The 13,296-nt window shown below is 53.1% G+C and overlaps 1 protein-coding gene across 4 annotated transcripts in view; it reads left to right on the top strand.

The window, feature by feature from the left end:
* Window positions 1-13,296, top strand: part of ROBO3 (roundabout guidance receptor 3) — a 471,759-nt gene that overhangs the window by 425,748 nt on the left and 32,715 nt on the right. For all 4 annotated transcript variants that reach the window (XM_075328149.1, XM_075328150.1, XM_075328152.1 and 1 more), the window contains 4 exons: window positions 1,454-1,581; window positions 3,500-3,624; window positions 7,452-7,623; window positions 12,950-13,155. In XM_075328149.1, coding sequence (XP_075184264.1) covers window positions 1,454-1,581; window positions 3,500-3,624; window positions 7,452-7,623; window positions 12,950-13,155 — 631 coding nt within the window. The remainder of the gene's footprint in view (window positions 1-1,453; window positions 1,582-3,499; window positions 3,625-7,451; window positions 7,624-12,949; window positions 13,156-13,296) is intronic.

The raw sequence follows: 13,296 nt of genomic DNA, 5'->3' as shown, positions 1-13,296 counted from the left end.
GAGCTGACACTGGAGAGAACAGGTGGCGGTCAATGTCACCCGGGGGTGCAGGAGCTGACATTGGAGAGGACAGGCGACGGTCAGTGTCACCCGGGGGTGCAGGAGATAACACTGGAGAGGACAGGCGGCGGTCAGTGTCACCCGGGGGTGCAGGAGCTGACAGTGGAGAGGACAGCTGGCGGTCAATGTCACCCGGGGGTGCAGGATCTGACACTGGAGAGGACAGGCGGCGGTCAATGTCTCCCGGGGGTGCAGGAGCTGACACTGGAGAGGACAGGCGGCGGTCAGTGTCACCCGGGGGTGCAGGAGATGACACTGGAGAGGACAGGCGGTGGTCAGTGTCACCCGGAGGTGCAGGAGATGACACTGGAGAGAACAGGGGGCGGTCAGTGTCACCCGGGGGTGCAGGATCTCACACTGGAGAGGACAGGCGGCGGTTAATGTCACCCGGGGGTGCAGGAGATGACACTGGAGAGGACAGGCGGCAGTCAGTGTCACCCGGGGGTGCAGGAGCTGACACTGGAGAGGACAGGCGGCGGTCATTGTCACCTGGGGGTGCAGGAGATGACACTGGAGAGGACAGGCGGCGGTCATTGTCACCTGGGGGTGCAGGAGATGACACTGGAGAGGACAGGCGGCGGTCATTGTCACCTGGGGGTGCAGGAGATGACACTGGAGAGGACAGGCGGCGGTCAGTGTCACCTGGGGGTGTAGGAGATGACACTGGAGAGGACAGGTGGCAATCAGTGTCCCCCGGGGGTGCAGGAGATGATACTGGAGAGGACAGGCGGCGGTCAGAGTCACCCGGGGGTGCAGGAGCTGACACTGAAGAGAACAGGCGGCGGTCAATGTCACCCGGGGGTGCAGGAGCTGACACTGAAGAGAACAGGCGGCGGTCAATGTCACCCGGGGGTGCAGGATACACTCATAGCTGGATAAACAGTAGTGCAAGTATCGAGAACAGATAGAAAATGTCACGTGATTTCTCCCGATCTGCGGGCAGCATGGTTCAGATCCTGGGTGAATGATTGCAGCAGTTGGGGCATAAGCAGAGACCAGATCAGTCCAGCGCCGCCCCCTGCCCCGGCCGCTGCAGGTGACTGACCGTCACCCGTGTGTACTTAGGAGACACCTGTCAATCACCTGGGGCCGGGGTCAGGACCAGTCTCGCCTCTCCCTGTTGTCCCCGGCCGGACCGCACTACATTTTGACAATACGGACGTCTCTGGTTGTAATCGTGCGGCCGGCTCTGATTTGATGCCGCCCGCGGGTCGGAAAGCAGGAATCAGGTTCCCTTCAGTGTATGAATACTGGATGCATCTGAGCCGTGATACATTGTTGCATCTGATAAATGCGCATCTCATGTAGCGAGGATGTGGATACATAATGTTTTCTTTGGTGATTGTTTGCTGAGCTGTGATCCATTGTGACCACTGATGACCGTGCTTTGTAGATATGAGATTCGCGGAGACAGCACCTTGCGGATCTCGCGGGTGACGGCGGAGGACGAGGGGACGTACACCTGCATCACGGAGAACAGCGTCGGCAAATCGGAGGCCTCGGGCTCCCTGAGCGTCCACGGTAAGAGCTTTACATCCTCCTCATAGTGAGATCCTGCCGCCATGCACGCACCGGTGTAATGCAATCATACCGCCATAGTGTGTAGCTCGGTGTTTCATGCGCTGTGCACTCATCTCATGCTTTCTTCTATTTCATGTGTTCACCTCGCTCCAGTCGGCCCATTCTGTGAGTATTCATCTCATCTCATGTCATGGGGGGGTCCGGTCTGTATTGTGTGTATCCGCGGGTCATCGAGGTGTCATATATTCAGAAATATAGACACCGGCGCTTACAATCTAGGGAGGACATGAATAACATGCGGAGGCTGCATATTTCTGTGCTGCTCTCGGCAGCTGGTGCTCTGCCGCCGGCTCCGATCAGCCGCAGCGCGGGGAGCGCTGTCTCATGGCTCCGCCGAGCGCCAAATCACTTCATTAATGATCGGCAGATTCTGCGAAGCAAAGTGAAAGTTTATCAGGATTTGTATTTCCACAACCTGTAAAATGATGGTGATTCTGCGGTTCCTCGCCGTCGTCCTTGCGCCTCCTGAACGATAAAACGTAGACGCTCATTACCGAACATGAGCATAAAGCAGGGGCTGATTAATATTTCACATGCTGCAGCCATCCATCAGCGGGGGGCGCTCACGTAATTAGCTGCGGGATGAGGAGGTGCATCCACCATTATTTACACTGCATCGTGTATCTCTGAGCGTAGTGTGATACAATGTAATAACAGTCACCATGAATGATCCCCCCACTACTGGACAGGAGCCATAAAATAGCCGATATTTCGTGCTGGGTTTCTGCGGATGAACATCACTTGCCAGGATGGGTTCACAAGACCCCGCACCGCCCCCGACCATCACATCAACACCCCCCAACCCCCGCCCCTGGCCATCACATCGCCCCACACCGCCCCCGACCATCACATCAACCCCCCACCCCGCCCCTGGCCATCACATCACCCCGCACCACCCCCGACCATCACATCAACACCCCCCCAACCCCCCCCCCGGCCATCACATCACCCCCCACCCCACCACCGGCCATTACATCACCCCCAACCACGCCCCCGGCCATCACATCACCCCCGCCCCTGGCCATCATACCACCCCCCCCCCCCCAACCCCTGTCCCTGGCCATCACATCACCCACCCACCCCCGCCCCTGGCCATCACATCCATCACACCCCCCGCCCCCTGCCATCACATCGCCCCGCACCGCCTCTGCCATCACATCACACCCCCCGCCCCCTGCCATCACATCACCCTGCGCCACCCCCGGTCCATCATGGAGCCTCATACACAGGTAATCAATACCGAACCAATCAATATTCCTGTTCATTAGAGTGAGATCTGCAGGGGAGGGAAATGTCCGGGGGCCGAGAGCTGCACCATGATCTCCAGCAAGTGTATCTAAGCCTGCCATGTGCGATACCACTGCTCAGTTATGTCTCTGAAGCTATCGTGTGATGCTGTATGCCACACTTGTATCTAATCCCCTCACCCGTCACACTGTGTTCTGCACAACTACTTGTAATCTTATTGTGTGATACTATCTGTTAAATTGTGCATCTAATCTCTTTATGTGTAATACCATCTGCTGAGCCGTGTATCTAATACCATCGTGTTATACTGGGTGCTGACCTGTGTATCTAATCCCATCATGACTGATACTATCTGCCGAGCTGTGCATCTAATCCTATCCCATGTGGTGCCATCTGCTGAGCTGTGTATCTAAACCAATTATGCATGATACTGTCTGCTGAGCTGTGTATCTAATCCCATCGTGTGAAACTGTCTGCTGAGCTGTGTATCTAACCTTAGCATGGCTGATCCTGTCTGCTGAGCTGTGTATCTAATCCCATCATGTGTGATACACTCTGTATATCCGGCTGAGATACCTGGAGTGCTTTGCTTACGTCTTTCTCATTTCAGTTCCCCCTCAGCTGGTGACCCGACCCCGAGACCAGATCGTGGTTCAGGGGCGCACGGTGACATTTCAGTGTGAGACCAAAGGGAACCCACCGCCCGCTGTGTTTTGGCAGAAGGAGGGCAGCCAGGTAAGCCATGCCACAATGCTGCTGATCAGGTGTCGGGCGTCCTGAGCAGAGCTCACGAGGGGGTCACAGCCCCCCCCCCCCCCCCCCCCCCCCCCCGATAAATTGTCATCATCTGGGACATTGAAGTGTGACACCAGCTGAATGCTCTGCAACACACTCAGGACTCCTCTGTCCTCCTTTCCCTCTCTTTCCTTCTTCTCCAGATTCCTCTGTTCTTCTCCTCATGTCTCCTCTGTCCTTCATCCACATGTCCCCTCTGTCCTCTAGACTCCTTTGTCCTTCATCCTCTAGACTCCTCTGTCCTCCATCCTCTAGACTCCTCTATCCTCCATCCTCTAGACTCCTCTGTCCTCCATCCTCTAGACTCCTCTGTCCTCCATCCTCTAGACTCCTCTGTCCTCCTCCTCCAGACTCCTCTGTCCTCCTTCCCTCTCTTTCCTTCTTCTCCAGATTCCTCTGTTCTTCTCATGTCTCCTCTTTCCTCCAGACTCATCTGTCCTTCCTGCCCCATCCTCCAGTTTTCTGTCCTCCATCCTTCAGACTTCTCTGTCCTCCTTCCTTCTCTGTCCTCCTTCCTTCTCTGTCCTTCTCCTGCAGACTACCCTGTTCTCCTCCTCCATCCTCTTATCCTCCATCCGCTCATCCACACTCCTCTGTCCTCCATCCTGCAGACTCCTCTGTCCTTCTCCTACAGACTCCTCTGTTCTCTTCCTCCTCCTCCAGATTCCTCTGTTCTTCTCCTCTGTCCTCCTCCATACTCCTGTCCTTCTTTCCTCTCTATCCTGCTCCTACAGACTCCTCTGCCCTCCTTCCCTCTCCATCCTGCTCCGCCAGACTCCTGTCCTCCTTCCCTATGTATCCTGCTCCTCCAGACTCCTCTGTCCTCCTTCCCTCTCTATCCTCCTCCTCCAGACTCCTCTGTCCTCCTCCTCCAGACTCCTTCCTTCTCTATCCTCCTCCAGACTCCTCTGTCCTCCTTCCCTCTCTATCCTTCTCCTCCAGACTCCTTCCCTCTCTATCCTGCTCCCCCAGACTCCTCTGTCCTCCTTCCCTCTCTATTCTGCTGCTCCAGACTCCTCTGTCCTCCTTCCCTCTCTATTCTGCTGCTCCAGACTCCTCTGTCCTCCTTCCCTCTCGGTCCTCCTCCTCCATCCTCTGTCCTCCTTCCCTCTCGGTCCTCCTCCTCCATCCTCTGTCCTCCTTCCCTCTCGGTCCTCCTCCTCCATCCTCTGTCCTCCTTCCCTCTTGGTCCTCCTCCTCCATCCTCTGTCCTCCTTCCCTCTCGGTCCTCCTCCTCCATCCTCTGTCCTCCTTCCCTCTCTATCCTCCTCCTCTGTCCTCCTTCCCTCTCTATTCTGCTGCTCCAGACTCCTCTGTCCTCCTTCCCTCTCTGCCCTCCTCCTCCATCCTCCTTCCCTCTGTATTCTGCTCCTCCAGACTCCTCTGTCCTCCTTCCCTCTCGGCCCTCCTCCTCCATCCTCTGTCCTCCTTCCCTCTGTATTCTGCTCCTCCAGACTCCTCTGTCCTCCTTCCCTCTCGGTCCTCCTCCTCCATCCTCTGTCCTCCTTCCCTCTCGGTCCTCCTCCTCCATCCTCTGTCCTCCTTCCCTCTCGGTCCTCCTCCTCCATCCTTTGTCCTCCTTCCCTCTCTATCCTCCTCCTCTGTCCTCCTTCCCTATGTATCCTGCTCCTCCAGACTCCTCTGTCCTCCTTCCCTCTCGGTCCTCCTCCTCCATCCTCTGTCCTCCTTCCCTCTCGATCTTGCTCATCTATGGCAGCCTATCTCTCTGGAGAGTAGAAGTATTGGGCTCTTGGACTCTGCCCGTCCTTTTGCTTCGCCTATAGACAGAGGACCCTTTAATCTGGTGTCACTGGAGAAGGTTGTGTTTCGGTGAGGTCAGAGATTAACCACCCAAGAAGTGAGGATATGGAAGTGTTTACAGAGGGAATGTGACCGGCGGAGCCTTCACCCGCAGGGGTCATGTAGGCGCTGGAGCTCTTACCCCGCAGGTCAGGTCGGGGGTTTACTGTCTGGTGACATTTTAGCTGATAATCTCGCCCGCGCCGTGTCCTCAGCCGTCCTCAGCCGTCCTCGTCAATGTTATCGGCTTCTCAAAAAGTCTCCAAATGTTTCAAATATGATTTTCGGGGCAAATAATAATAATAATAATAAAATCTGTGCGATTATTTCTCTGATTGTTGTGAGATTCCAGATTATCAGATATTGTGGATTATTGGTCGCTCATAGTGTGTAACATGGAATCAGAAAAACGTCCAAGAGCCGAATCCTAAAATCCGCGGCTCTCGCCTGTCACTCTGAACCAGATGCTGCATTAAAGGGATATTCATCTGCCTATATGAGGGATGTATACCCACTCATCATTGCCGAGCAGATACTTCGCTGACGTGCCCCATCCCCCTGATGGATGATGACTCTGCCATTAATGGGCCCATTACTAGAACAAATAAACAGGCTGAGAGACACATAAACTGGGGGAGAGGGGGGTCCCCGGACCCTGAGGAATGCGCCTTTTACCATGAGGTCCCTTTAAGTAAACAGCTGGGAAGAGACACAACCGGTGTATCCAGGAGGACAGACGTCATGACGGCGCCCATCTGCTCCTGTGATGGACCCAGGGGGCACCGCGTAGTGTGGGGGGACGCGGGGGAGGCCCCGGCCTCTGGGGCTCAATCACTGCAGAAAGGAGCATGTAAAGGGATTCCTATTTTTCCCACGTTGGGTCCTAACTCTATAAATGCCTGTAATGGCCAATAAAGGATTGCATCATTTACCGAGACCCCAAAAGCTTTAACGAGGCTGAAGTTTCTGGCTAATTAGTCCGAGACTCCTGGAGGCCACAATCTTATTAACGGGGAGATTTCCAGACAATGGAGCCTGAGACTTCATTATTTGTGATGTAGATTATGTGGCAATGAGGAAAATAAGAGCAAGTTCTATAGACTGCAACTACAGTATGAACGATTACCTGCAGTCCCATGTAAGAACAGGTGAAGGAAGGGGGATCACAGGTCCTAGTGCGCTCGTCTGCACCTCCAGCGGGCCGGGCTGAGGTCACACGCTGCAGTTGGGACGCGGTTTCTGGCGGTCTCGCGTTATACTGCAGGGCTGGAGGCTTCACTCACTTAATGACGTCTAATCATAGAGAATGTGGAATGGATCGGAGTCTTTTTTTTTTTTTTTTCCACCGCTTTGTCTTGGTGGAGGTAAGGTTTAATCTCCTTATTAGTGGCCTCCAGAATTTACACCTCGCTCATCTGTAAGAAATCTAAGGCAAAATGTTGCTTCCCGGCCGCGGCTTTTACAAGACCCGGAGGAAGAAGAGCACAAACTGCAGAATAAGTTACAATAAATAATGGATGGGTCATTAGATGAAGCTGGTCCAGATACATAAGTCACGACTGACATACTGGGGTCTGGCTGTGTGGGCCCCCACTGCATGTGTCGGCCAGGCTTTGTGGGGCCCCCCCGCACGTCTCGGTCGGGCTGTGTGAGCCCCCACTGCATGTGTCGGCCAGGCTTTGTGGGGCCCCCCCCACACATGTCGGCCAGGCTTTGTGGGGCCCCCCCGCACGTCTCGGTCGGGCTGTGTGGGCCCCCCCGCACGTCTCGGTTGGGCTGTGTTGTGGGCCCCCCCGCACGTCTCGGCAGGGCTGTGTGGGCCCCCCCGCACGTCTCGGTCGGGCTGTGTGGGCCCCCCCGCACGTCTCGGCTGGGCCTGTGTGTGCCCCTGTGCGTCAGCCGGGCTGTCTACACCCAATATGAGTCTTCTTATACATTGTATGTAAATGTCTCCACTTCTCTTCCAGATCCTGCTCTTCCCCAGCCAGCCCCCGCAGACCATCGGACGCTTCTCTGTGTCCCCCAGCGGAGAACTCACCATAATAGACGTCCAGACGGGAGACTCGGGGTACTACATGTGCCAGGCCATCAGTGTGGCCGGGAGCATCTTGGCCAAGGCTCTTCTGGAAGTTGAGGATGGTAAGATGTGAGATGATGGGACTTGGTGTCATTGGTTTATGGTGGTCATATCTGGGGGTCCCAGGGGGGTTATGTACTGGAAGTGATAGCAGCGAGGACGATCAGCAGTGTTACATGTATGATGCCCCCTCCTGCAGGGGTTGCGGGGGGTCCACATGTCTGATAATTCAGGGCTCGCCATTTCCAGGCGGGTGGCGTCCTTTCTTCCTATAGTCTCTTGTTCTGGGGGATATTGTGTCCCCCTCTGCAGTTTGTCGCTGTACATTTGAGGCTGCGGGTGTCAGACGGCAGATATTTACTGACATGTTAGATCCGGGCTACTGTAATGTAGCAGATACGTGTAGCTTCTGGCCGCCTGCGGATCGAATGTCCGGCCTGATCTGTGTAATCTGTCTGCGGCTGCGGAAACCTCATCTATAACGTGCGTCCGGTGCAATAAAGCTCCGGATGTCGGTGTTTTGTGTCCGCGCAGCAGTGTGCGTCCTCCTCGCTTCATGTCCACTCAATAAGACTGTTCCTCTAGTATCAGCACAGCGCCCCGAGCGACAGGCGCACAAATCTATAGATCTGGAGTGACGCTGGCGCCGGGCGGGATGTATTACTGCATGGCGGGTGATGAGCACACAGCAATTGCTGCCTGAAGGCAGAATCTGCGATTGGCGGCCTCAGATGTGGTGTCATTTACCAGCCGGATATTTACTCCTCAGAAGACACTTCTCATTGTCCTCGCGGCCACGTCTCTGTCCACAGCTCAGGACGGGCCATGGCGGGTGCCCCCCGAGAGGCGAGTGCTGACCCCACACTGGACACCTAGCAGGAGCGTCCTGCATACCTTATCTGTCAGTCTGGACAGTCCCCGGAGATCCATGATTCTCCCCGTCCTCAGACTGTAGACAGATCCATGTGACTCCATTATCTTTGTAAATCGGAGGACACACGACCAATGCAAAGAAATGGACCCCATGAGAGGAGCTGATGTCTGTACAAGCCGTGCGTACATGTGACAGAGCAGCTCGCACGGCCGCTTACACGCTGCAAATCAGACGCATACAGCTCAATCGCTGCAGATAAATAGCTCACGCCACACGCACACCGTGCATCCATTATTGGCAGTGATTACACTGGCATGTAACAGTCCGCACCCCTGGTCAAAATCACGGTTATTGGGAACAGGTAAGCAAGTAGATGAGATGATCTCTCAAAGGCATAAAAGTAAAGATGACGCATTTCCTGTATATTTTAGGCAAAATATGTATATTTTCATCTTTTACATTATTAAATTAACAAAAAAGGGAGAATAAGCCAGTGCAAAAGTTTGTGCACCCTGCATGTTTAGTATCTAGTGGCACCCCCTTTGACAGGTATCACAGCTTGTAAACGCTTTTTGTAGCAGCCAAGAGTTTTAATTATTTTTTGAGGGATGTTCCTCTATTCTTTCTTGGAGACGTCTTCCAGTTCTGTGAGATTCCTGGATCGTCTTCCAGTTCTGTGAGATTCCTGGATCGTCTTCCAGTTCTGTGAGATTCCTGGATCGTCTTCCAGTTCTGTAAGATTCCTGGCTCGTCTTCCAGTTCTGTGAGATTCCTGGATCGTCTTCCAGTTCTGTGAGATTCCTGGATCGTCTTCCAGTTCTGTGAGATTCCTGGATCGTCTTCCAGTTCTGTGAGATTCCTGGATCGTCTTCCAGTTCTGTGAGATTCCTGGATCGTCTTCCAGTTCTGTGAGATTCCTGGATCGTCTTCCAGTTCTGTGAGATTCCTGGATCGTCTTCCAGTTCTGTGAGATTCCTGGATCGTCTTCCAGTTCTGTGAGATTCCTGGATCGTCTTCCAGTTCTGGGAGATTCCTGGATCGTCTTCCAGTTCTGGGAGATTCCTGGATCGTCTTCTTGTTCTGTGAGATTCCTGGATCGTCTTCCATTTCTGTGAGATTCCTGGATCGTCTTCCAATTCTGTGAGATTCCTGGATCGTCTTCCAGTTCTTTGAGATTCCTGGATCGTCTTCCAGTTCTGTGAGATTCCTGGATCGTCTTCCAGTTCTGTGAGATCTCGTCTTGCATGCACTGATCTTTTGAGGTCTAGCCTCAGATGTTAAACAATGTTCAGAACAGGGGACTGTGAGGCCATTGTAAAACCTTCAGCTTGCGCTATTTGAGGACATCTATTGTGTATTTCTTATCCTCCTCATCTCTCCTCCTCATCTCTCCTCTCTCCTCCTCCCCTCACTCCTCCTCTCTTCTCCTTCTCCCCTCTCTCCTCATCCTCATCCTCATCCTCCTCTTATGTTTCCTTCAAGAATTTGTTGAAATTTCATTGAATCCATTCTTCCCTCTACCCGTGAAATGTTCCCCATGCCAATGGCTGTAACACAACCCCAAAGCATGATTGATCCACCCCCATGCTTAATGGTTGTCGAGAATTTATTTTCCTGAAATTCTGTGCCTTCTGGACACATACTGTACCTTTGATCATTGTGGCTATAGAGTTCTATTGTATCCTCCTCGGTCCACATGACTTGTTTCTAGAATGTCTCCGGCTTGTTTACATGTTCTTTTGCAGAATTCTGATGCTGAATATTTTGGTGAGGATGCAGAAGTTTTCTTCTGATGACTCTTCCATGAAGCTCATATTTGTGCAGATGTCTCTGAACAGTAGAACAATGTACCACAACTCCAGAGTCTGCTGAATCTTTCTGAAGGTCTTTTGCAGCCATGCAGGGGCTCTGATTTGCCTCTCTAGCAATCCTACAGAGAAATTTTGCTTGGTCTTCCAGACCTTATCTTCACCTCCACTGTTCCTGGTAACGGCCATTTACATTTCGAACTGAGGAAAGGGCAACTTGAAAACGCTTCGATGTCTTCTTGTAGCCTTCTCCTGCTTTGTGGGGCTCCACCATTTTCATTTTCAGAGTGCTAGGCAGCTGCTTAGAGGAGGCCAGGTTTTTATAAAGCTGTGACATTTCACTCACCGGAGTTGCCTAACAGCGAGCCATAACCATAACCGGATAATTAAGGTCTGAAACCTTGATTAAAGTTATCTGAGCACAGAAAGCTCCAAGGGTGTATAAACTTTTGCAAGAGCCCATTTTCCTTTTTGTAATTTTTCAAATTTAAAAGATGAATATATATATATTATTTATTTTTATATTTTTTTTAAATACAAAGGAAATGTGTCACCTGTAACTTTCTGCCTTTTACAGATCATTTCATCTTCATTTTGTTTAAGTGTTCACAATAACAGTAAGGGGCGCACAAACCTTTACATGCTGCTGTATATAGGACACTTGGCCTTATATTATTATTTTTTAACATAAAAAATGTTGTAAAAATTAAAACAAGAATGTGAAGAAAAAAAAAAACAGAAAATCAGATGGATGAAAACCACTTTGGGTTTTTTTTCGTTTTTTTTTTTCTCTCTCCTAATCCCAGCCGTGTTCCTTAGTGCTGTCATAACCAGTTCTGGGGGCACGAGTGGCTGTAATGTGTGGGCACGAGTGGCTGTAATGTGGGGGCACGAGTGGCTGTAATGTGGGGGCACGAGTGGCTGTAATGTGGGGGCACGAGTGGCTGTAATGTGGGGGCACGAGTGCCTGTAATGTGGGGTCATGGGTGGCTGTAATGTGGGGGCACGGGTGGCTGTAATGTGTGGGCACGAGTGGCTGTAATGTGGGGGCACGAGTGGCTGTAATGTGGGGGCACGAGTGGCTGTAATGTGGGGGCACGAGTGCCTGTAATGTGGGGTCATGGGTGGCTGTAATGTGGGGGCACGGGTGGCTGTAATGTGGGGGCACGGGTGGCTGTAATGTGGGGGCACGAGTGGCTGTAATGTGGGGGCACGAGTGGCTGTAATGTGGTGGCACGAGTGGCTGTAATGCGGGGGCACGGGTGGCTGTAATGTGGGGGCACGAGTGGCTGTAATGTGGGGGCACGAGTGGCTGTAATGTGGGGTCATGGGTGGCTGTAATGCGGGGGCACGAGTGGCTGTAATGTGGGGGCACGGGTGGCTGTAATGCGGGGGCACGGGTGGCTGTAATGCGGGGGCACGGGTGGCTGTAATGCGGGGGCACGGGTGGCTGTAATGCGGGGGCACGAGTGGCTGTAATGTGGGGGCACGAGTGGCTGTAATGTGGGGGCACGAGTGGCTGTAATGTGGGGTCATGGGTGGCTGTAATGCGGGGGCACGAGTGGCTGTAATGTGGGGGCACGGGTGGCTGTAATGCGGGGGCACGGGTGGCTGTAATGCGGGGGCACGGGTGGCTGTAATGCGGGGGCACGGGTGGCTGTAATGCGGGGGCACGAGTGGCTGTAATGTGGGGGCACGGGTGCCTGTAATGCGGGGGCACGAGTGGCTGTAATGTGGGGGCACGGGTGGCTGTAATGCGGGGGCATGGGTGGCTGTAATACGGGGGCACTGGTGGCTGTAATGCGGGGGCACGAGTGGCTGTAATGCGGGGGCACGAGTGGCTGTAATGCGGGGGCACGAGTGGCTGTAATGCGGGGGCACGAGTGGCTGTAATGCGGGGGCACGAGTGGCTGCAATGCGGGGGCACGGGTGGCTGTAATGTGGGTCCCCCGCATTAATCCTGTATACTTCATCACTGCTCCCCGTTCGCTCTTCATTAAGTTTCTACAAAGCTTTTTTGAGCAGATAATTGGGTAAAATGCGAATGTTTCCGCTTCTTTCCCACGATTGACGAGAAGTCGCAGAAAGTAATTAATTATTGCCCGTGGAAGAGGATTTCATTAGGTGGTGGAGAAAGCGCTGATGATGGCCTCCTCCCCCGGCTGTAGATCAGGCCGCTTCACGGACAGTTTGTTAAACCAACACCATTAACGGAGATTCCTGGGGACGTCGCTTGTCGTATCACAGACCGTTGATTAATCATTGATCGCGACGTCCCCTCGGTGTTTATTTCGCTGAGTGAGCGGATATTAATCAAGGAGAAGCAGAAATTGATGTCTTGCTCTGTACAAAGCTTTTCTGCAGACATTGCTCCTTGGGAAAACTGGGGGATGGCCGTGGGGTACCCCATACAGATCTTCCTCAGCTCGTTACCCCCCGTATAGAGCTGGGGGAATATTATATATATATATATATATATATATATATATATATATATATATATATATATATATAATATTGGGGAGATCCAGGAGTCGGGGAACGCTGGAGGATGGCCGGAGGGTCCCTAATACAGATCTTTGTACAGCTCGTCACCCCGTATGGAGCTGGGGGGATAGCAGTGGGAGAGCTGGGTGACCTCCAGTACGGGAGTCTTTATTCTATCAGCATTGCTTCCTACTATTAAAATGTTTTCTCTGTTTTCAGCCACATCAGATCGAGTTCCACCAATAATCCGGCGAGGACCCTCCAACCAAACCTTGGCTGCGGATTCGGCTGTTCAGATGCAGTGTCATGTGACCGGGAACCCCCTGCCCAGCACCCACTGGCTGAAAGACGGGCAGAGACTTGGGGGCAGCGACCCAAGGACCAGCGTCCTGGATAACGGAACGTTACAGATCAGCCACCTGCAGGTCAGTGTGACGGCCCCTCTGCTCCAGGGCCTGATAATCTGGGATCCTATCTGCACAGTTCTAGTCCTCCATGAAGCCCCCGGTTGCCCCTCTCAGCCTCATTAGGCCTGAAGTTTTACGGGACATGATTTGTTGCAAAGT

The sequence above is a fragment of the Anomaloglossus baeobatrachus genome, chromosome 11 (assembly GCF_048569485.1).
Source record: "Anomaloglossus baeobatrachus isolate aAnoBae1 chromosome 11, aAnoBae1.hap1, whole genome shotgun sequence".
NCBI lineage: Eukaryota > Metazoa > Chordata > Amphibia > Anura > Aromobatidae > Anomaloglossus > Anomaloglossus baeobatrachus.
This window is presented reverse-complemented; position numbering and strand designations above follow the sequence as displayed.